The sequence below is a fragment of the Pristis pectinata genome, chromosome 17, assembly GCF_009764475.1.
Source record: "Pristis pectinata isolate sPriPec2 chromosome 17, sPriPec2.1.pri, whole genome shotgun sequence".
In the NCBI taxonomy this organism is placed as follows: domain Eukaryota; kingdom Metazoa; phylum Chordata; class Chondrichthyes; order Rhinopristiformes; family Pristidae; genus Pristis; species Pristis pectinata.
The window spans coordinates 10595493-10619246 of record NC_067421.1 but is presented as its reverse complement, the minus strand read 5'-3'; the positions used below and the strand labels follow the sequence as shown (position 1 = coordinate 10619246).

Genomic DNA, 23754 nt, shown 5'->3' with positions numbered 1-23754 from the left:
CACAAAGTAGCAAAATTAGAAGTAAAGAACAGAAAAAATAGTCCCAATACTGCATACTTGAACTCCCATGCAAAGGTTCAGAAGTTCAACTTGCACTGATTTGGCTCTCCAAACATACCAAACACTGTGCCAACAACAGACAGCTCCACCAAGATCAAAAGGATGAGTAACATGGACAAGCCTTTTTACAGATTAATTGTCAAATTAAAGTGCAAGACAACAAGGCAGTGTATGCAAGAAATCTTAAACTCCAAACCTTCTCAACAGATTTCAAGCCAGCTTAACTGCTAACATACCTAAATCAGCTAGTTTCTCTGGAAGTTTCTACTATCTATATGTAATTTCATCCCTTAATCAATTCTCCTGAATTTATACTGTGTTCTATTTTATCTACACTAGTTATTACATTAAGGATCCAAGTTCAAGATCATAAATAATCTCTGCCAGGGATCTGCTGCCTGTAGGGAAGTAAACACAAACTCTGGCAATCCGAGCACAGCAACTGGGTAATGCAGACCATTCTGATCAAAGGGAAGTGATGGAGTACAACAGTCATAGAAATAGGTTCTGTTTTCTGCAACAATGAACATGGTTCCAGAAAAATTTGCTGGTTGAAGGATTAAGAACAACTCCTTAGGAGTGTTTTGATTTTGGAACGCACTAGCTGAGTGGGTGGTGGAAGTGGATTCCCTCACAACATTTAAGTACCTAAACAAGCACGTTATTGCCTAGGGATAGAAGACTACAGACCAATTGCTAGTTAGATGGGGTTACTGCAGATGGGTAATTGATGGTCAGCATAGATACGCTGGGCCGAAGGGTCTGTTTCAGCGCTGTATGACTATGAACTGAACCAAATTCTTCCAACAGAAAGCAGCAGTTTTCATTGGGTAAAAAGACGGCCAAACAACGATCTCAGCTATCGAAAACGATGACAGCAGAAAGTTGACAGGTTTTGTTTTGGAAAAAGAGGTCTTTGAGTTCTTGAGGAATATGAGAGGAAGTTAAGATGAGTGGTTAAAACAAAAAAAAGGGTACAGGAAGTTAGGACAGTAGAATTAGGCTGCAGGTGTTGCCGAAAACCGCATTGATCCTAATGGAACAAATGGATGTTTTTCATGGCACAAACTATGGCCCCAAGGGACCCCTACCTCAATCATCTACTCATACAACTGGTTTTTACTCATGCTTCAAAGAGTGGCAACACACTTTACTCAGTGACTACTTTTTCTTATATCCTATGGTTAAATGGTCAAAACACAAATCAGCTTCCTCGCTTATAGTTGATAATCACCATGCATCCTTCCATAACTAAGCTTCATTGCAGCAAAGACTAAGGTAGGAATAGAGACAAACATTTTAAGATCCAAATCTCTGTAGAATCAGGATCTTTCCTTACCCATGGCCAAAAGGAGAGATGAAGTAGAAACAGCAATGTACTCGATTGTCTATGATATGGCGTCTGTTCAAGCCACTCTCATCATGAAGATATCGTTCAAACTGATTGTCAATGTATTGAATGATAGGTCTGAAGCTGTAAAGAGAAACACAGTATGAGGTACAAGAATGATGGTGCTAATCGTCATACTACTATAAAATTCAGTCCTTGGTACCTGAGTACTAGATGTGCTAACTCCCCACTGAAGATTATTTGTGAGAGTGTCTGTAAAATTGAACCAGACATTTCACCATCAATTTTATTACAATGCAAAGGAGGTCTTGGAAGTAATCTTCCAGATATTACTGAAGGATTAATTAAGTGATTGCATACTCCTTTTGATCTTGCCAATATGGTTCACCACATTTTCCAGACGAATTTTACCAAGCTAAACATGTTGTAAGAAAAAGAGTCTTGCACTTTGGCAAGATGTCCGAAGGGTACTTCAGAGCAAATTAATTACCGATATTGCAAAATGCATTTACTTTTAAGAACTAGACAGATCACAGGCAATGATCTATAAATAACAACAACTGTATGTAGTGACACCACACCTCCCAAAGTGAATGATTAATTCTCCAATCACACTATGTGACCCTCGCATCATGGCAGTTCGAGTGGCAGAAATGTGCCCTTATGGAATTCACAAACCATTACCAAAAAAATCTGCAGTACGGAATAAAAATTCACTCATGAAAAGTAAAAGCAAAAACATTTTTTCAACACGCCTTTCTTGATGCGTGCGCAGAAAACGCAGCTTCACGTGATGGAAAAATTGCAAAACAGACTCTTTTCTCAGAGTGAGAGGGTCACCTGCAAACACATTTGGAGTCCACATAGCCATAAAATGACAGATTCATTTTTACCACAAATACCATTCTTCTCTCATCACATTTGAAGAAATTCACATATTTTTATTGTGACACCTTGCTGCAGCATCAGGTATAGGCTTGGCTGTTGTAGTTCACAAGTCAGAATCAGGTTTATTATCACCAATTTATATGTTGTCAAATTTGTTGTTTTGTGGCATCCTTCAAATAGACATTGCAGATTGAAATCTGAAATGCATTGCTTAAACGGAATGGTAACTAGATAACTGTATTATTTCAAAGCAAGCAAACCATATTTATTGCAAATTATGCCCCGTCTTTAACCTGCTGGCTGATATAACAGCAATAATCGCAATGCAATAATGCCTTCAAGAAGCAAGTCCGTTTGTGGTATTTACAAGTCTCCTTGCCATCTGCTATAGGAAAAGTCACTACAAGAATCCTCCTCAGTGGCTAAAGAGCTCCATAGAGCTGCAATTCAGATTTTGCCCAGCCAGAGCCACAATGGAAATTATATCCACCATACAACAAATCCATGAAAAATATAGGGAGCAGCATCGACCACTGTTATGGCCATTTTTGATTTCATAAAAGCCTTCAACACTATCTACTGAGAAAGTTTATGAAGAAGGTGGGGAAGTACTCCACAATGACATGCATGCCATGATCCTTACCAACAAATCCACCACATACTCAATTCCACTGGGGTCCAGCAAGGATGTGTTATAACACCATCTTCTCAATACTCTTTTCTACTATAACATACCTCATCTCTGAGTGGAGTTAGTCTCTGAGTGAAAACTGTCCAACCTCTGTCACCTCCATTCCAGAACCAAAATCACTCTAACCTTAGCCAGAGTTACAGAACACAGTTGATGCTTGCATATGTGCACGCAGATGCCAAGCTCCAAACCGTATTTCAATCATTCAAGATTTGCAAGAAGACGAGTCTCAGATTAAACAACAGAAAGACAAAGATCCCATTGCACAACACTGTGCTCTAACAATTATCATCCAGACGTGACCCTGTTCAACATCAATGAGAAAACTCACCACCTCCCCCAATGTACCAACATTGCCTTCAGCAACCTAAAGGAAAAAAAAGTGTTTGAAGACCAAGATCTCAAGCCCAACATTTAGCATTGAGTGCACCCTCCTGTATGTTTTGGAGACATGATCAACCTACAGTAGACGCATCTAAGCACTGAAGTATTATCACCAGTGCCTCTGCAGAACACTCAATTCATTGGCATAACAGGCAAACAAATAATTAGGGTCCTCTCCTGTGGCTAACATTCCCAGCAGCAGACTCTGATCACATGCAATCACTTCCAATTGCCTGCATGCCTGTCACTGGATTCCACAAACAAGCACACAACTTCGACTTCCAACATGGTAAGCAGTTCCCAAGAGGACATAAAAAATGCTTCCAGTTCTCAAAGTCACCTTAGAAAATGTAACATCCTCACTGATTCATGGCGAAGAACTGGCAGAGAAGCTTACGGATGGGAGTACATGTGCAAACAGGAGTGCACAACATTCCATCAACCCACCTGACCCACCAAGCCTCACTTGCCCCATCTATGGCAGAGTTCAAGGATACTGTATAAGATTCATTAGTTAATTATCCTCAACACTGGTGCCCCACAAGGCTACGTCCTCAGCCCCTGACTCTACTCCCTAGACACTCACAACTGCATGGCCAGATTCTGCTCTAACTCCACCTGCAAGTATGCAGATGATACCACCAGAGTGGGCTGTACCTCAAATAACAATGTTGGAGTACAGGAAGGAGACAGAAAACCTAATGACATGGTGTCATGACAACAACCTTTGTCTCAATGTCAGCAAAACAAAAGAGCTGGTTATTGACTTCAGGAAGGGGGGCAGTGCACATGCTCCTGTCTGCATCAACAGTGCTGAGGTCGAGAGGGTTGCGAGCTTCAAGTTCCTAGGAGTGAACATCACCAACAGCCTGCGCTGGTCCAACCACATTGACACCACAGCCAAGAAAGCACCTTACTGTCTTTTTGCATTGCACTCTGTAACTGTAACACTTTGTTCTGCACTCTATTATCGTTTTACCTTGCACTACTTCAATATACTGTTGTAATGAATTAATCTGTATGAATGGTATGCAAGACAAGTTTTTCAATGTACCTCAGTACATGTGAAAATAATAAACCAATTTACCATTTTACCTCAGAACTCACAGAAATGGAATGGAAACAAATTATTCGATTCAAAAGGACTGCTCAAACTCAAACACAGAATTGAAATTACAGGTGCACTAACAGGTAATGGCCTTTTATTGCTGGTGATTCATCATATTTGCTCATTAACGATTAAAAGTACGAGTCACCATTAAAGTAAAATACTTTGAGAACTTGAAATTAGTGACTCTTCTTAACTGATCTCTGGAAGTCTGAAAAATTAGCCCTTAAGAGAATAACGCAAAATTCTGGTTTCATAAATTCAAACAGATTGTTTTCAAAGCAACTACCAAGATGCTAAAGGAACTCAGCGGGTCAGGCAGCATCTATAGAGGGAAATGGTCAGTTACATTTCAGGTCAAGACCCTTTTCATCTTTCCATTTCCCTCCACAGATGCTGCCTGACCCACCAAGTTCCTCCAGTACCTTGTTTGTTGCTCCAGATTCCAGCATCTGCAGTCTCTTGTGTCTCCAGATTGTTTTTAAAAGTCATGAGAATTGAACAAATGAAACAGTACAATATAATTGCCAGCTACCTATTGTCCTATACACAATAGCCTTCGCACTATGGCAATGAAAATTTGTGTTCATTCACAATGCAATAACATAATTTGACCTGTCACCTCCTTCCTGCCAGTATTATGTTAAAGCCGGCCCACAATGGATTTCAAATTGACCCTGCACTAACAATGAATTATGATCTTGCCACAAACAGAATGGTTCAGTTTCCCATCAGTTGCCAATTCAATGAACAACGCAGATACAAATCTTGAGCAGAACTAGTTGGTCTCAACCGAGGCCGCAGCTGGTATATTACAATTAGACCTTCAGTCAGGTATGTTAGGAACATGCAGGACACGAACTTACTCACTCCGTTACAAAACCTTAAAAACCCTTAAGCACCGACACCAAATTAGGCTCAGCTGTAACATCCCCATGAATAAAGAACTTTGCTGATAACATTCAATTTCACACAAGAATAATGGCTGCTTAGATGAGCTATGAGAAAGTTGTTGGCACCCTTGGAATTGTTCCCAAAAGTCAGCATCTTGAGAAGTGGTGGTGCATCCAGTTGACTTTTTCCAGTGGCCTTACAACTTGTAGTTCAGTGACATCCTGCAGGACTGCAGAAAGCAGAATAGAAGACATCATGCATGCACATCCTGTCTTCTTCCTGATCCCTTTGCAACTTCTGGCTTCTGTAAATCCTGCTACAATGCCTGCAACAACTCATTTTCCTTTTAATCATTCACTAGAATATGGGCATCACTGGCAAAACTAGCATTTTTGCCCACACTCTGTGAAGATAATTGTCAACCAACCACTGTAGTCCTCTGGTAAAGAATTTCTGACTCCACTGTCAAGTAGAAAGCTTCAAGATTTTGACAGGGCAAAGATGAAGGAACTTTGTACTATGGGTCAAAATGGTGCGTGACTAGGAGATAATGGCATTCCCACATGCTTGCAGCGCTTGGTTCCTTTAGGAAGAGGTCATGGGTGTGGATGTGCTGTCAAAGAAGCCATGAAGAGTTGCTGCAGTGCATATGGTACACACTGCAGGGGTAAGGGCACTGATGTTAAAGGGACTAAATATTTAGAGTGATGCATATGATGCCAATTAAGTTTACTGCATTGTACTCTAAAGTGTTTAGCTTCTCGAGGACTGTTGAAGCTGCACTCCTCCAGACTTGTGTAGAGTAATTCATAAAATTCTGATTAATGCTTTGTAGGTGAGGAAAAGATTTCAGGGAACAAGGGGACGAGCCACTATCCTGGTCTTCTGACTTGTGCAACTATTCCAGCTATGTTTTCAGTCAGTGATACCCCACCAGGATGTTAATGATGGGGGAGTGAAGTTCATATCACTGACAATCAAGATGAAATAGTTAGAATCCATTGGCAAGTCATTGTCTGCCATATGTTTAACTTTATATTACTTAACACTTGCTAGTCCTTAGCAGAATATTGTCCAGATTTTGCCATATTCACATACTGACTGTTTCATTACTTGATGAACAGAATGGAACACTGTATAATCAGCAGCAAATATCCTTCCTTTTGACCTCCTGATGGAAGACTGGCCATTACAGCAGCTCACGGTCGTTGGGCTCAGGATACTCACCTAGGGCCTTGTGATGCGACAGTATGGTAAAATACCTCGGAAAAACACCTTGATGTTGCAGCCAGGAAGATGTACATCATCTCTGGAATTTACCTCTTTACGTTCAGCGTTTAGATTGAGGCTGTGATGAAGCTTGGAGTCAAGTGGTACTGGAAGATCACAAAAGGATCGGCAAGCAAGTTAGTGAAATGTTAAGTGCCCCTAAATAGCACTGACAATGACACCTTCCATCATTTTGCTGATGATTAAGAATGGAAATGGCAGTAAGTAACCACATTGGATTCGCTTGTTTGTTTTTGCGGGTAGGGTATATCACAGCAATCTTCCACACTGGCCTGAACACCAATGTTGTTGTTGCAATGCTAGATCCATGTGGCCTGTGGTGCAGTAAATTCTGCTGCATAGCTCTTCTCGACTGGTTTTCAACTCTGCAACTGGTATGTCACGGTACCATGATGGTCACTACATCTACTATATTTGGCTATTTTTTGATATCACATGGAATGAATGGATCAAGTTGAAGACTAGCAAACCGGAGCATCTACTTAGCATCTCTGGCTGACAACGTTTCAGCTCTGTCTTTTGTACTCATGTGCTGACCTCCTGGGTATTTCCAGTATATTCTGCTTTTGATTTCTCAACTCTGCCTTTGTTGATGGAAAAGATCATGGAGCCATCTCCTATCAACACTGCTTTGATAAGATCCATTGCTTGTGAGATTACTTAGCTCTTTTCATCAGCAAGCTGACTTTACTGTTCAGAATGCACTAGATGAGTTACGGCTTCACCACACAGCACCTCAATTTATATCAGATCCTTCTCCTGGCCTTACTTTCTACACTCCACCTTGAGCCAGTTTTTTGTCTTTAGGTTTCAGGTTCTGGGCTCCCAAGCCTTCCAATAACCAGCTATTGGAGCTTGGGAGCCCACAACTTTTAATTCATATAATCTTGAATAAAAACTTGAATGAAACGAAAATTGCACAGCAATGGAGAAAGAGCAGTGGTCCAAAATGATTACCAAATTCTATATGGCCTCAATCCTTCTCTGCTGTTGCATTTCATGATGATGGAAAACCAATTAAGAATCCCCCTATGTAAGAACAGCCACCCAACATTCTCATGGCAAATACTCCCTTTCCAATTTCATTTCCCTTTGGTGAATTAAGGGAAAATACAACTCAGCAACATGAGACAAAAAGAACATTCCAATCTCATGAATACCAACTGAACATTCACACTGCAAGTATGCGTGATAAAGTCCAACATATGGAGTGAATGATAAAGCTACAATGACTTCATCATGTCTCAGTCTTGTGCTGTATATACCAAATGAAATGACACACACCCATTGATGCAAACTTCAACAGGGCAGCACAAATGAAAGGAAGAAAGGCCATTGTAATGCCTTACTCAACCTGCTGAGCTAACTGCTCCCATAGGAGGAAACACATGGCAAAATTCAATTGGGTCGAAGAAAAAATGTCTATATGGCCTGGATATTAGAAAATAGCACAGCAAATAGTTACAGAGCTTGCCAAAATATCCCAGGATACAGGATGATAAAATGTGAAGGATCAGCCCCTCACTCCCAACACTATGCAATGGAGGTTGATTCACAATTCCTCTCATTAAGACAACACATAGAAGACAGACAGGCAAGATGGATTCCAAAGCATGATGCATGTTCCCTGTTACAAGTACTCAAGTTACTGCATACAAATCTGTATTATTTCACTCACAATCAAGATTGTCTCATGGCTGCACCTGGTAACAATTTGTTCCTGTGACTGTAAGAGACCATGTCAAAATCTAAATACTTATAAGTAAATTTGCAAAAAGTATTTCTGCCTTTTACTAGATAAAACTAAATTATATGGAAATTTCAACGCTAATTTTTCACAAGTAGTTCAGTGATTTTCATAGCTCCAAATGAGCAATTATTTTGGATTTTCCTGAAACAATATGCACTGAAAAATCTTCACTACTCCAGAGATGACAGTTACTCAGACTCTGTAAAACAAAATATCACCACAAATAACAGGGCACTCACAATGTAAACATTTTTTGAGTTTCATATCCGTTTAAAAAAATCCTGTAGCTGGCCAAAACGTGTCTGCATTCTGCCAATGAAAGGAAGCTTCAACAGAAAACAGTGCAGCAGAATTACAATGGTGGGTGGCTCCCTATGGAGCCACATTCTCCTCATTGTCAGAACATGGTGACAACAATGTTCTAATAACTGATTTCTGCTTCACATGTCTGTGATACATTTATGCGATTTTAATACAGTAGCATTTGCAGAAAATCCTATTCACTGTTTCTATATAATGTGAATATCTGTGTCATTGAAATTTTCTAACCGCAGATACTAACAGACAACTTCAACATTAAGGCAAGCAGTTTGATTAATTACTATTCACGATTGTTATGTAGGCAAGTATAGCAACTAATTTGTCCACAGAGTAGTCCCCAAACAAAGAGAAAGAGGAAAAAAAGACCAACTGCAGAGATTTTACAGGGCAGGAACAAGCCATTCAGTGCTACTGGTCAGGCATAAACCTTCACTCACTGCATGTCGTCTAAACCTTCCACTTTCTTCTTATCTAGCTTACCCTTGAATGCAAATATAGAAATTGTCTCTAGCTCTAAACATGGGAACAAAATCCCTATTCTAACCATGCTGTGCAGAATAAAGTTTCTCTTGAACTCCCTGCTGTACTTGTTAGTGACTTATATTTACAAACCTTGGCTCTGTATTCCTCAAACTTCCTGTGTCCAAGCAAAAATCACTTCATAATTTTGTACAGTACACTATTATTAGATCACTCAGTTTCTCTAGTCCAGGTCAAGAAAGAACCCCAGACAGCTCAGTCTTTGCTGATAAGAACATACATTAGAAATAGGAGCAAGTCATATGCCCCCTGGTCTGCCAGTAGTATCATGGCTGATCTTATCTTTAGCCTTAACACCATTTTCCTGTGCAATCCACATAACACTGCAATCCAAAATCTATTCAGCTCAGCCTTGAATAATCAACATCCACAGCTCTCTATGGTGAAGAATCCCAAACATTCACAACCCTCTGAGAGAGTGAGAATGTTTCCCCTGGTGTGGAAACAAAATAAAATCCACTGTCAAACCCTCTCCCAAATCTTATGGTTCATTGAGATCACGTTTCCTTCCTCTAAACACCAGGCAGCATAAACCAATTTCTCTCAATCTTTCCTAATCCCTAGAATTAAACAAGCGATCCTTCACTGTACTACCCCAAAAGCTAAATACATCCTTCCTTAAATAAATGCAGTATTCTGAGTGGTCTCATAAAAACCTTGTACATTGGTAAGCAAGGCCTCGCTACTCTTCTTCTCCATCCCTAAAGGACAAACATTTCATTTACCTTTGTAATTATTTATTGTATCTGCATTCTAACTTACTTTTTCTTGCACAAAGACACCAAAGTTTCTCCAAACACCAAAATCTGATAGGCTCAGATCATTTAAATAATGTTTTTCTTCTCTTTCTGCTGTAGATCACTTCCATTTCCCACCTACGACCTTTTTGCACACTCATTTAATCAATCTGTATCCCTTTGCAGACTATGTAACCTCCTCACAACCATACTTTTCCATCTATCTTTGTTAGAAAACCTGGATACGTCACACTCTATCCTTTCATACAAATCACTAATATAGACTGTAAGCAGCCAAGACAGTATTGATCTAAAGCACTCCAATGATTAGTTTGCCAACTTGAGCATGACCCATTTATCCCTCCCTTGTTTCCTGTCTGCAAAACAATCCTCTATCCATGCTAATACTCTTCCTTTAACCCCATGTGCTCTACCTTGTGCAGTAACCTTTTATGGAGTACCTTAAATGCTTTTTTGAAATCCAAAATAGACTATATCTATTGGTTGCCCTTTATCTGCTTTGCTAGTAAAGCCCTCAAAGATGACTATAAATGTGTTAATTAAAAGTTTCCTTTCATAAAGTTATGTCATTCTGCCTAACTACGTTATGTTTTAAGTACCCTTATCACTTTTTTAATAATGGATTCCACCTTTCTGCCATCAACTGATGCTAGGTTAATTAGCTTGTAGCTCCCTCCTTTTCCTCCTTTCTTTAATGAATGTGTTACATTTGCTGTTTTTCAATTTGCTAAAATCTTTCCAGACTCAAGGAAATTTTGCAAGATGACAACTGATATATCTGCTATTCCTGCAATCATTTACTTCAGAACCTGAGGACATGGGCTTTCAGGTCCAGAGGAAATGTCCCAGCTAGCCTAGTATTTTTTCCACAGTTGTCATTAATTGTCTTAATCCTCAATCCTTTGCTCCTTGGTTACCTACTATAATTGGAATGTTTCTAGTGTAGTTTACTATACAAAATACTATTTAACACCTCTGCCAGTTTTTTTTTATTCCCCATTGCTAATTCTCCTGTCACAACTTTTAAGTGACCAACATTTACTTGGGCTACTCTCTTCATTATATATTTATACAAGATCTTACATTGTTTTTAATTTCCATCTAACAGTATTGTTCTCTCTCTTTTTCATATCATTTTTTAGTCATCCTTTGCTGATTTCTAAGCTTCTCCCAATCCTCAGCCTTACTGCTAGTCCTTGTAATTTTGTAAGTTTTTTTTCTTTTAACCCAATATATCCTTAGTTTCTTCACCATCATGGACGGATCATTTCTCCTGTGGTACATTTGTCTTTCTATATTCACTGATAATTAAGTACTGTTTCTTTAAATATCATCCAGTACTCATACCTTTTATTTTTCCCTAAACTACCTTAGCCAATATACAATAGAGCAAGTTGGTTAAAAGTAGATTGGGAAAATAAATTAAAAGGGGACAAGTAGTAAATGACTTTTGAAGAAATATTTCATAATTTGCAATGAATACAAAAAGGCAAACATGCTGCAGGAGAAATATCCCACCGTGATAACAAAAGAATTTAAGGATTGCATTGGATTTAAGGAAAAGGCTTATAGGACTGCAAGCTGCAATATCATCCTTGTAAATCTTTTATCTTCTCTGGCACATCCACATCCTCTTTGTTTCTGGAGACTGGAACTACATAGAAATATCTTGACTGTTAGAGTGACACATGTTGGCCAAGATACACGACCAATTCTCCTGTAATTTTGAACACTGTCATGATATTCTTTGCATTCATCCAAAATGCAGCTACGGTTTAAAAATTACACCTCAAAAGTCGCCTCTTACATGCAGCATTCTTATAGAATTACACCAAAATATCAGCCTAAATTAGTTGCTCAAGCCCTGAGGCTTGAACCTAGAATCAAAGTTAGATATCAGAGTTTTCACCTAAAAATAAAAGAATTCCCTTTATAAAAGAATTCCCTTCTTATATATTATATGGGTGATTACTCATCAGCAGGCCAGAGAACATCAAATCTATTTCACTTATAAAATGTAACTTTTCCAAATCGTCAATCATGACTCAAATTCATTCCCCCAAAACCTACCAGAAAACATGCTCACTATTTTGCCATACTGCACTTGAACTAACAAACACTTAGTAATTTCTAAAGCACATGGGGTTTATATGGCCAAACCCCTAATGACAGGATTTGGATTCATTTCTATCTTCTCATTTCTCCAATGAGATCAGAATGACATTCAACTGTAACAATATGCAAGCTTGACATATCTCAATCATTCATCATAGTTCACTAGATTTTCACTGGTGCATTTGACATGAGATGATTGTCTCATGCCAGTTCACATCTTAAAACAAAAATCAAGATATGATCTTCACAAACAGGGAAAAAAGGGAAACAAAATATATCTCACACAATTCAAACAGTACATTTAGTTCCTCACTGTACAATAATGGTACAAATCAAAATTCAGGCAAAGGAACAATATTTGTATTAATCTACATTAAAAAAATTAGATCATGATTGATTTCTACTTCTAGCGCACTTAAGTACCTTCTCTCTATCACTTGTTACACTTCCATTAAAAATGTTCATCTTCTAAATTCCAATCATTTAAATAGATCACTTCTCAATCTTCAAAGCTCTCTGAATATAACCATACCTCTACAACTTGCCTTACTTCAGCTTGGTATCCTCTTGATGCACCAGATGATCATGCAGCAACAGTTGTCACATTTTAATCCAGTCACATATAAATACACTACACAACCCACAAAGGGCAGCAAAAATATGTGACCCTATCTTCACTGCTACCTAGATTAACTAGTTTTTCTTAGTTCTGATGAAAGATCCCAGACATGAAACATTTTTCTTTCCACAGATGCTGCCTGACCTGCTGAGTTTTTCCAGCATTTTCTGTTTTTATTTCAGATTTCTTGCATCTCCAGTTTCTAGATTTTCAAGCAGCAAAAGTGCACTTTGGTTAAGGTATAAATACAGGGCATTGATGAGATCACTCTGGAATACTTTTTACAGTCTTGCTTCCTTATTTCTGGAAGGATGTTGATGCCGGGAAGCAGTTCAGAGAAGATTTGTTAGATCAATATCTGAAATGGGCAGGCTTTCTTATTGGGTATTGTTGGACAGGCTCCATTTTTATCTATTGGAGTTTAGAAAAGTGAAAGGAGATGAATCAAACATACAAGATCTTGGGAGGATGGATGTGGAGAGGACATTTCCCCTTGTGGGAAAATCTATGAACGGAGGTCACAATTTAAAAATGAGGGTCACTTATTTAAAAGAATGATAAGACAATTCTGTTTTTGTAAATCATAGAGGGTTGCAAGTCGTTGGGATTCCTCCTGGAAGGCCAGGTAAGCATTGAATTTTTTTTAAGGCAGAGGTGAATAGCTTCTTGAAAAGAAAGGTTACTGAAGACAGAAGGGAATTTGGAGTTCAAATTACAACCAGAGCAGCCATGATCCTACTAAATGGTACAGCTGATTCAAGTGATGAGGTGGTATACTCCTGCTGTAATTCCTATGTTCATACATTTTCAACTTTTTAAAGCATCCTGAAATACATATGGATGACATCAGACCATCTTACCGTTCCATGACCCATACATGAAAATGCGCATTTTGCAATACAGTTTAAGTTCAATTGTAAAGCTCTTCCCATTTATCAACCAGACCACATGTATTGCCAAAGTTCACCCATGAATTCTGGCCACTTCAGGAATGTACTGGAGAATCTCCAGCATTTATGCAACCAAATCTCAACAAGAATCAGTGTTTTAAGGAAAGAGTGCAGCAGAGGGACAATCCATTTCAAAATAAAAATAAAATCTGCAGAGCTAACATTGACCCACCACTTTGTGTTGCACTGGACCAGTGCCACTAAAAACATGAAGGGGAGGAGCCACCTGCATCCTGAGGCAGCTTTGATCATTTTTGTGGGAGTGAGGTCACATTTTTAAAACATACTGGGAGCCAATTCAAACACGCCCAATCCCAAAACACATTATTAGCTGTGCATCTTCAGTGCTAGGAGAATTCCAGCATAGGCAGCTCCAGATTGACGCTTCAGATGATCCTAGATGAAACCTCCCTCATGAACTGGGGGTGAAGAAGCAAAGTCACTGCAGCTGCTCTGGATTAAGATCCAATTTACTGGTCTCTGTGGAAAAGCAAATTTTAAAAACTTATTTCTTGCAAATCAGTGTTTTATTTAATGTGAATATGGAGGAACACAAAGCAGAATAGGTCACTTCCCTGGACTTTGATCCTTTAAGTTTTAATGGAAATCTGGAAAACAGAGTTAAAGATCAGGAAATTAATCGTTTGAGAAAATAAAACACGTGTAGGGTATGATAACCAGTAAAGGAAGAACTATAGCAAAAAGATCAAACTTAAAGACAACACTCACAAAATGTTGAGTGGGTAAAGGGATATAAATGATCAGATTAAGATATCTTTATTGGTCGCATGTACATCAAAACACACAGTGAAATGCATCTTTGCGTAGAATGTTCTGGGGCAGCCCGCAGTGTCACCACGCTCCCGGCGCCAACAATAGCATACCCACAACTTCCTAACCCGTACGTCTTTGGAATGTGGGAGGAAACCGGAGTACCCGGAGGAAACCCACGCAGACACGGGGAGAACGTACAAACTCCTTACAGACAGCGGCCAGAATTGAACCCGGGTCACTGGCGCTGTAATAGCGTCATGCTAACCGCTACACTACTGTGCCTACTATCATTTCAAATGAACTATCATTTGAAAGTGGCTATTTGCTTTAGTTTTAGCTGGACAATAATTCAGCTGCAAATAATCCCTACAATTCCCTAATATGCACTAAATTCTTTGTCTCAATCTCTCTTATTAAGCAGTCACAATGTGACCCTCCACTGCTCAATACCTACCCATGTGACCAGGAGTCACAACAATTACACAGAACATTACAGTACAGGAACAGGCCCTTCAGGCCCACAATGTCTGTACCAACCACGCTGCCAAATTAAACTAATCCAATCTGCCTGCACATTGTCTATATCCATCCATTCCCTGCCTATTCATGTGCCTGTCTAAATGCCTCTTAAACGTTGTTATCGTATCTGCTTCCTCCACTTCCCCTGGCAGCATGTTCCAGGCACCTACCAGTCTCTGTGTAAAGAAACCTGCCTCGTAAATCTCCTTTAAACTTTCCACCTCTCATCTTAAAGCTATGCCCTCTGGTATTTGACAGTTCCACCTTAGGGAAATACCCTATCTACGCCTCTCATGATTTTATACACTTCAATCAGGTCACCCCTCAGCCTCTGACACTCCAGAGAAAACAATCCAAGTTTGTCCAACCTCTCCTTATAGCTAATACTCTCTAATCCAGGCAACATCCTGGTAAACCTCTTCTGCAACCTCTCCAAATCCTCCAATCCTTCCTGTAATGGGGCAACCAGAATGGTACACAATTCTCCAAATGTGGCCTAACCGAAGTTTTATATAGCTGCAACATGACTTCCTGAGTTTTACACTCAACACCTTGACTGATGAAGGTATTTATCCCTTACGCCTTCTTAAGCAACCTATCCACTTGCATTGCCACTTTCATGGAGCTATGGACTTGCATCCAAGATCCCCCTCTGCATCAATGCTCCTAAGGGCCCTGCCACTTACTGTACACTTTCCTGTTACATTTGACCACCCAAAGTGCAAAACCTCACACTTCCAGATTCTAGTCCTTACTCATTGGATTCCATAACCCCAAATGCTTCTACATGTATTCATCCCAAATACCACAGGGTGGTTTGGTTTGCAATTGACCTCAATCAAATTTGGGAAATTTTATATGTAATAGGTGAATAAATTAAACATAGTTTACCTATGTTCACATGGGGAAGTTCAACTTCCCCAGCCACCACCCACTACCATTTCCATAGCAACATCATTGGCATATTATTCTCCTGAACTAGCCCAATAGCAAGCTAAAGAATTAAATTCTGAACTACCCTTTTCCATGTCCAGTACTCAGTGACTGGCAAATTGAGTTGGCAACCAGATTTGCTACTGCCCTAGTCTGAGGTCCAAACAGACACCCTCCACTTGATGCAAGTAAATGATGCCAGTCCATGTATTGGGGTAAATGTTCCTGAAAAGTCTCAGTTAAGCCTCATGGTAACACTTGGACAAAAAAAAATCTCCAACCCATAAAGAGCTCCATTTGGATTTTACGGAATTTTCATCAGCTGGATGTTTTACAGACTTAAAATGCTTGTGAGATGAATTTAACACCATAGAATAAAATCTACAAGTTTCTGTAGGAATATATCACCACTTATAACATGAGATTCAATGGGAAAGAGGGGTTCACATGATACAGATGGTTTTCTAGGAATGCAACCCTTCCACAACATGGGGGTTACCTGTACTTTAACTGGCATGGAATCTTCCAAGTCCTCTTTATCAAGTAGTCACAAACAATTCCCATGAATGGAAGTCTAAACATTACTCCTCTATACCCATACTCAGAACGATTCATTAATTCCATGGCCAGAACACCAATTTTCATTTCAACAGTGGCAGAACCTTCTGTCAAGTTAAATTTCTCATGTTTAAAGCCAACTTAAAAAGACAATACATCAGAATAGCAGATTCCAAATCATTGTAGCTTGGTAGTCTGTTAGCAGCCTGACTTATACTTAAACTCAATGCACTTTCACAAAAGATAAATGTGAATTAAATTGAAGAATGTTAAACAGAGAAATTCCTTACTAAAAAGAAAACACAAATTCATATTATTGTCCACTTGTCTCAAACATCCCAAATGATTCAAGTACAATGAATTGTATAGCATTAACACAAAGGCAGCAATTTAAGCATGATTAAAGCCTACACACAAGTAAATAGATGACCTGTTGATTTGTTATTGGTTGAATAACCCAACTGAGGAGCATTAATAATTAAAACATTCTATTCAAATGTAAGTAGTGCTATGGGATTTGAGTTTCACATAAATCACTAAATTGGTAGAAATCCTATTGGTAATGTGGAGGAATGCACCTGATGATATTGATTGTATTAAAGACACCATGAGGAAGTGCTGCCTGAATATATACTTACCCACTTTTGCTGTTGTAATCAATTCGATCTACAGAGTTTTAACAAGGGTATGGCAACATGATGATTATGGACTGCTAATCCAAAGACCTGAAGATAAATCAAAGTCTGACCACCAAGGAATTTAAATTCAGCATTAAATCATTTTAAAATGAGATGCAAGCATGAAAAAGTTATTACATTTCATTTGCTTCACTAACAATCCTTATTCATTTGGGGCTCTGTGACTCCTGGTTCACAGCAACATGGCAAACTGGCCCTGAAGGTCAAAAAACTTTTGTGATAAAGTATAACAGGAATAACTTTGAAAGGGCCACCCAGCATTGACTGAAGCATCATATCTTTCAGCCAACGGCCAAAGGTCTTTCATCACCATCCCTGGTTGGGTCCGATCCCACTCAAGGTGTCAGGACAAGTAGTATACTACCAGGAACAATTATCCAACATTAAAAACAGATCCTCTGCAGCCCCCAGGCAATGGATCAAAGAGGGCCTGGTATCCTCCAGCTGGAACCACCTAGCCGAGACTCTCATCTGATGAATCAATTGCTCTTCCATTCTGAACACTACTCAGAAAAGTACTGATAGCACCAAAGACACATAATATGTCTGTGTAGAAGACTTCAATGTCCATCACCAAGAGTGCTCCAGCAGTAAGTGGACAGGATATATTCTTGAAGTTATATCCATCTACAAGACATACAAATAGAACCAAAATGGCAGAAAACTAACATACTTTTTCCATAAAATATTGATGGGTGCACTTGTATTGGTATATGTTACCATCTCATGGTCTTTACAGACAATGTTTGGTGTTCAACCAAAATCTCTTCATTGTGTGTGACATTACAACTGTTGGATTCAACTGTTTGAAGTAGTTTTTTTTAAACATGCATAGTGTTTAATACACCTCAAGTGGCTGCACAAGGAATGGCCTGTTCCTAGCTTACTGGTTCGTCCATCAGGTGTTTTCCCATTGGTTGGTTTGGCCACAGGTATCTAACAGGTTTCCTGACTGACTATTGTTTGCTAAGGAGTATCTCTTATCTCAGGTACAAAAAGTGTTTTTTGTTAATCTCTCTCTTGCTTATCTCTCTCACTCTTCCACCCACGCCCCCCCCCCCCGCCCCTTAGCTCATCTTTAGTTCCTTTTGTCTCAGCTCATCTCCCAGTAGTAAAGCCAGTGCCATGTGCTCTGTGACTGTTTCTTTGTTATAAACTTTCCAATAAAACTTTGTGAAGCACCAAGTCGTTTTCAACTCATTCCTGGACTCCTGAGAGAACCTGCTGATTCAAAAATAACCGGATCTGACACAACCATGTTAAATAAAACAGCTGTAACACCTCAAAACTGCATGTGCATTAGAAACTTTGGGCCATCAACAGCAGCATTAATTGATTCTTCCACAAATGTCAGGGCCCCTCACTCCACCATGACTGTCAGCCAGCGACTGACCCTGGTAAGAGTAAAGGGCAGGTCTGGAAAAGCACCCAGCATACGTTAAAATAAGTTGTTAGCATAATGAAGTTACAAAACAGGACAAAAAGCATGCTAAACAAAGAAACCAACATGCTAGAGTCTGAGTTAAGCAATCTCACAAATAACAAATTGAATCAAAAAACTCTACAGAACTGCCACATCTATTCACAAATGCTGGTGGATAATTAAACAACCAACTGAACTTTTCTATCAGGAGCTCAGTGGACGAATGGGGAAACAAAGTTGAACTGTTTGCAAAAAATGTTTGCCAGGAACATTGAAAGATGATACATTTCCGTCTCCTGCAAGGATCTCCACTTTCATAAAAGCCACCCTTTACCTGATTTGGTTCACTGCATATAACATCAAAAAATAACTGACTAAACTAGATTCAGCAAAGATTTGAGATCCAACAACATCACAGTTTACTGCTGAACACGTGTGCTCCAGAGCGTGCCACACCCCTGTTATGAGTGAAAAGGAAACAAGTCAGAGGTCTCGAAAGTAAAGGACCCTAAACACAGTCTGGCGATGAAGACAATTTGTCTATTCTCAAAGACAAACCAGGGAAAATGATAATGGGGATAACACACACACACAGTTTATGGCAAGCATGGGGAAATCGCAACGAGTAAAATACACACACACACACACACACACACACACCCCTAACAAAGTACATACACTCAAGGAACAGTCAATAAGATACCTGCCACCCCTCAATTCAGTGCAGGCACGGCTCTACGCTAACTGGGAATTCTAACTGGGATGCTATTAACCCTATGGAAGTGCACACCTTACCAGCGGTCTCTGCAGTGTTGGTCCATGATTCCTCGGAGCAGTCAAAGAGGCAGAACCACGCACGTGTGGCACTCTTTATAGTGCTGGAGGGCTGGGGGGGTCCAGCCCAGGTAGTTCAAACAGACCAATGGCTTGAGGTCAAGGACAAAGGTCCAATACCTAGGTGTGCACTAATGGGTGGGGGTGGAGCCAAACCTTGATTGACACTGATGTACCTTTCGACAGGTAGGGGGCAGTACTGTCACTTGACAGCCATGACCTCCACAATACAACCCCTAACCAAGCTGTTACAGTACAGTTACAATATTGACATGGGCACAACAAAGTGGACAACTGCCCTGGTAGACCTGCCCAGAAAAGGCAGCACAAATCCATTCCAGCCACTGACCACACCATCAGTTTACTCTCAGTCATCAGCAAAATGATGAAAGGTGTCATGGACAGTGCTATCTTAAGGCACTTATTTACCAAATAAACTGTTCCATGACACTCAGTTTCAGCCCTACCAAGACCATTTATCGCCAAGCCTCATTCATAGCTTTGATTCAGTTTAGTGAAAATCCAGAGGCAAGTGCCACCCCCGCCAACATTTAACAGTGTGTCACATTCAGGAATCTCCACAAAACTGAAGCTGATCAAAGGGAAAACTCTCCACTGGCTAAGTCATGCATAATGCAAAGCAAGATGACCATGGCCACTGAGTGGCAAATCATCTCTCCTCGCCATAATTATGTACTTGGCCCAGTTTAGGGGTTCGGCATTGGTAATGCAATTGAATGTCAAAGGCAAGGCAGTTAGATTCTCTTGTTGGAAATGGTAAACACTTAACACTGTGCATATGAATGTTACTAGCCATCTTGCTGTATAAAGGATTGGACTGTTTCTTTGTCTGAAGAATTTGTGTGCAGGAGTTCTCTGAGATGTGGGTATACCCACAATGCTATTAGGGAGGGAGTTCCAGGATTTTGACCCAGTGACAGTTCCAATCACAACCTTTCAAATGATGAAGCCATCCATTCACAAGTTGAAAGTGCCAGGCAATGATCACGTCCAACAGGAGAATCTCCCTTTCCTTCTTCGCACTCAATTTATTTAGCATTCCAAACACCACCTTAGTTAGGTCTTCATTACCTTGCCAAGGCTAGAGTATACCATATTAAAGATGCACAGCAGCCACTTGCCAAAGTTCCAAACAGGAAATTGCTAACATATAATAGCACACACCATCCCGATTTGGAAATATGGCACCATTCTTTCACCTTGCCTGGATCCAAAGTCCTTTGGACTTTCTTCTTCCTATACCACAGAGATTGCAGGTTTTAAGAAAGAATTCATCGCCATCTTATCAAGAAATAAAAGAAAGATGGGTAATAAGTGTTGGCCTTGCCAACAATGTCCAGATCCTGTGAATAACTGACAATAATAGTGAACTGGTATCAAGTTATGCAAGGGGAAAAAAAGGAATATACTTGCATAATACTTTAGTTCATCACCTCAAAAGGCTCCCATAATAACTGAATAATGGCAGTTCTGTAACCACTATTTCGTGCAGGTGTTCCCAGCTCAGAATGCTCTCCCCAGAGAAGTTCAAGCTTAAAAGACCAATATCCATAACTCTACCACACACCATCTTTTACAGTTACATTGAACATATTAAATACCCATCATATTTCACTGAATGGGAGCAACTGTTCTGAACACACATTGCACTCTGTATCTTTAATCACAAAGGAACGAAAACAAGGTTGTAATTCACATTCAGCAGTTATTATTTTGCACATGCAAGGACACCACATTCATTATTCTATGGCCAATTAAAATACTGTTTGTACAGATGTTCAGCAATTAAACCCATGCTGTTTCTAAAATCTGAACTGGAATTGTTTGAATTAGTGGAACAATTTTTCAGAGTTCACACCACGAGTTACAATGATTATTTCATAAGAGTGCTGAAAGCTTACATACCTTGTCCCCCAAAATGGGCTCCAGCTAAATTGCAAGGTGGAGGAGATTTGATCAGCTTTCCTGGCCATTTCCCTACTTTAAATTGAACTAGTCTTGTTACTTTATCCTCCACTTTCAACTCCCTTTTGCAATGTGCAGAGTGGAACCAAACTTCAATAGTGGGCTGACTGCTGCATCCCAAAGTTTCTGCATTGCTGCTGGAGACATGTACTGTATTCTCTGACACGATGCCAGCATTAATTTGCCTTTTCAATTGATCGACAATATTGCTCAGCAATGAAACTGACAAAACTATCATTACTTTTAGATCCTTTCTCCCCCAATTCTGTGTTCTTTCAATCAAATTTGTAACCAAAGTGCAACACTGTACATTTATTTTAAACCACATAATCCAAACTGACACTTGATTGCAATCTTAAGGGAGTTTAAGATATTGGAGATGATACACCAAGCCAAGGTCCTAAATCCCTGATCAAGTACCCTGGCCAACATGTTATCCTCTATCAATACCACCAAAACTGGGGAGTTACCTCATTTACTATTCACAAATCCTTGCCATGTAAAAATTGCTAACTACATTTATCTATGGAATGTACAGCACCCAAGACATCCTAGGTAATGATAAATAAAGGACTTGCATTTGTAATATATTTAAGTTAGTAATTAATTTTCATTCCAAAGGAAAACACTCCAGCTGCTGCATATCTGGATATCTGATATAAAACAGAAAATTCTGACCTCCACAGGTCAGACAGCATCTGTGGAGACAGAAAAAGTATTTATGTTTCAGGTCGATAACCTTTCATCAGAACTAGGAACAGTTAGAGATAAACAAGTTTTAACATGCAGCGAAAAAAAAAGAAAAACTGAAGGGAAGGTGAAAGGACATAAGGCAGAAGAGATTAAATGATAAAATGGGACGATAGTGCAAGCTGAAAGAACATGCCATAGTAGTAATTAAGGAAGGAGAGATGAATGGGAAAAGCAGAATCATTATCTGAAATTACCAAAGGATAATACAACAAATGCTGGAAGTCTGAAATAAATACGCAGGAAATGCTGATAATCCAAAATTGTTGAATTGAACGTGGAGTCAAGACAACTATAATTTGTCTTGTCAGAAGACGAGTTCTGTACCTACAGCTTCTTATCCAGCTCCTGCCGAGTAGAAACATAAACTTGAAAGAAATCAAGTTTTTGAGCATGCAAATGTGCAATTAAAGATGAAGGGAAAGTAGTTGATTACTTTTTAGCTATTTGTACAAATTCTCACTAGCCAATTACTTCGAAACAAAAATTTACAGAAAATGTTTTGGTATCAGTAAATGAAGAGACACCACAATTTTTAAGAGCTGAATATTAACTATGGAGAGAGAGTTAGCATTTGAGGATGAAGACCTTTCGTCAGAAATGAAGAAAGATCACTGACCAGAAACAGCAACTTTGCTTCTGCCTCACCTGTTGAATAATTCCAACATTTCCTGATTTTGGATGTCCAGCATATGCTGTATACTGCTGTTGTATTATTGTGCAGGAAACTAATGGCCACTTTATTGGCCTTCCAGATGAAGATCATAAATCCTGTCAATACCACAATACCTGCACAACTTTTGCCCCATTCAAAGTTCCTGCACCAAGAAAATAGTCCAGGCAATTTAAGATAGCTAATGACAATGGTGGGGAGAGTTACAATAACAGCGAGGGTACAAGAAAAGGTGCACGTTTTACTGAAAATCACAAAAGCATATTTGCATAAGCACTTCCTAAAATTTTTTTACACTGGAATAATTGTTGAAAGTGTGTTGGAGTTTCATTGGTCCAGAACGATTTTAAGAAATAGGTCAGCAGAGTAGCTGTCAAGTTAACAGTTTAACAAGGGCAAGCAAGAATCCAGATGGGGAAGACCCAGCATAACAAACCACCACAAAGTTTTTGATTGCATTACACAGAAAATTGGTGGCACAAGTCAGATCATTTAGTTTGTTTGAATCAACGGAAAGCTACAAGCCACATAAATGAATATTTCAATTCAATGAAAAGAAGATCAGGGTATAACTCAAAACTAGATTAGTACAAATTAAGCTAATTGTCTTCCTCCCAGGCAATCCCTCAGGATTGAGGATGACTTGCTTCCACTCCTGTTCTCAGAACTGCAAGATGCCTGTGCATGAATTCTTGCATCATGGAGTGGTCACTGCACACCAGCTTCCACAAAGTCCTGGTCCCCATGGCAAGGAGGTCTGAAATGATTGGAGGTGAGGCTCTGCTGCACACACCCCACTCAAACACAATCACACAACTTTGCCCTCACCTTATCAATCGACCTACCCTTCCCTCAGTCTTTCTATCACTATGCCTCCCCCTTCTACA

The 23754-nt window shown here is 39.5% G+C and overlaps 1 protein-coding gene across 2 annotated transcripts in view; it reads right to left on the bottom strand.

The window, feature by feature from the left end:
• zgc:63587 (uncharacterized protein LOC393431 homolog) overlaps nucleotides 1-23754 on the bottom strand; it is a 116800-nt gene that overhangs the window by 66311 nt on the left and 26735 nt on the right. For both annotated transcript variants that reach the window (XM_052032378.1, XM_052032379.1), the window contains one exon: nucleotides 1400-1534. In XM_052032378.1, coding sequence (XP_051888338.1) covers nucleotides 1400-1534 — 135 coding nt within the window. The remainder of the gene's footprint in view (nucleotides 1-1399; nucleotides 1535-23754) is intronic.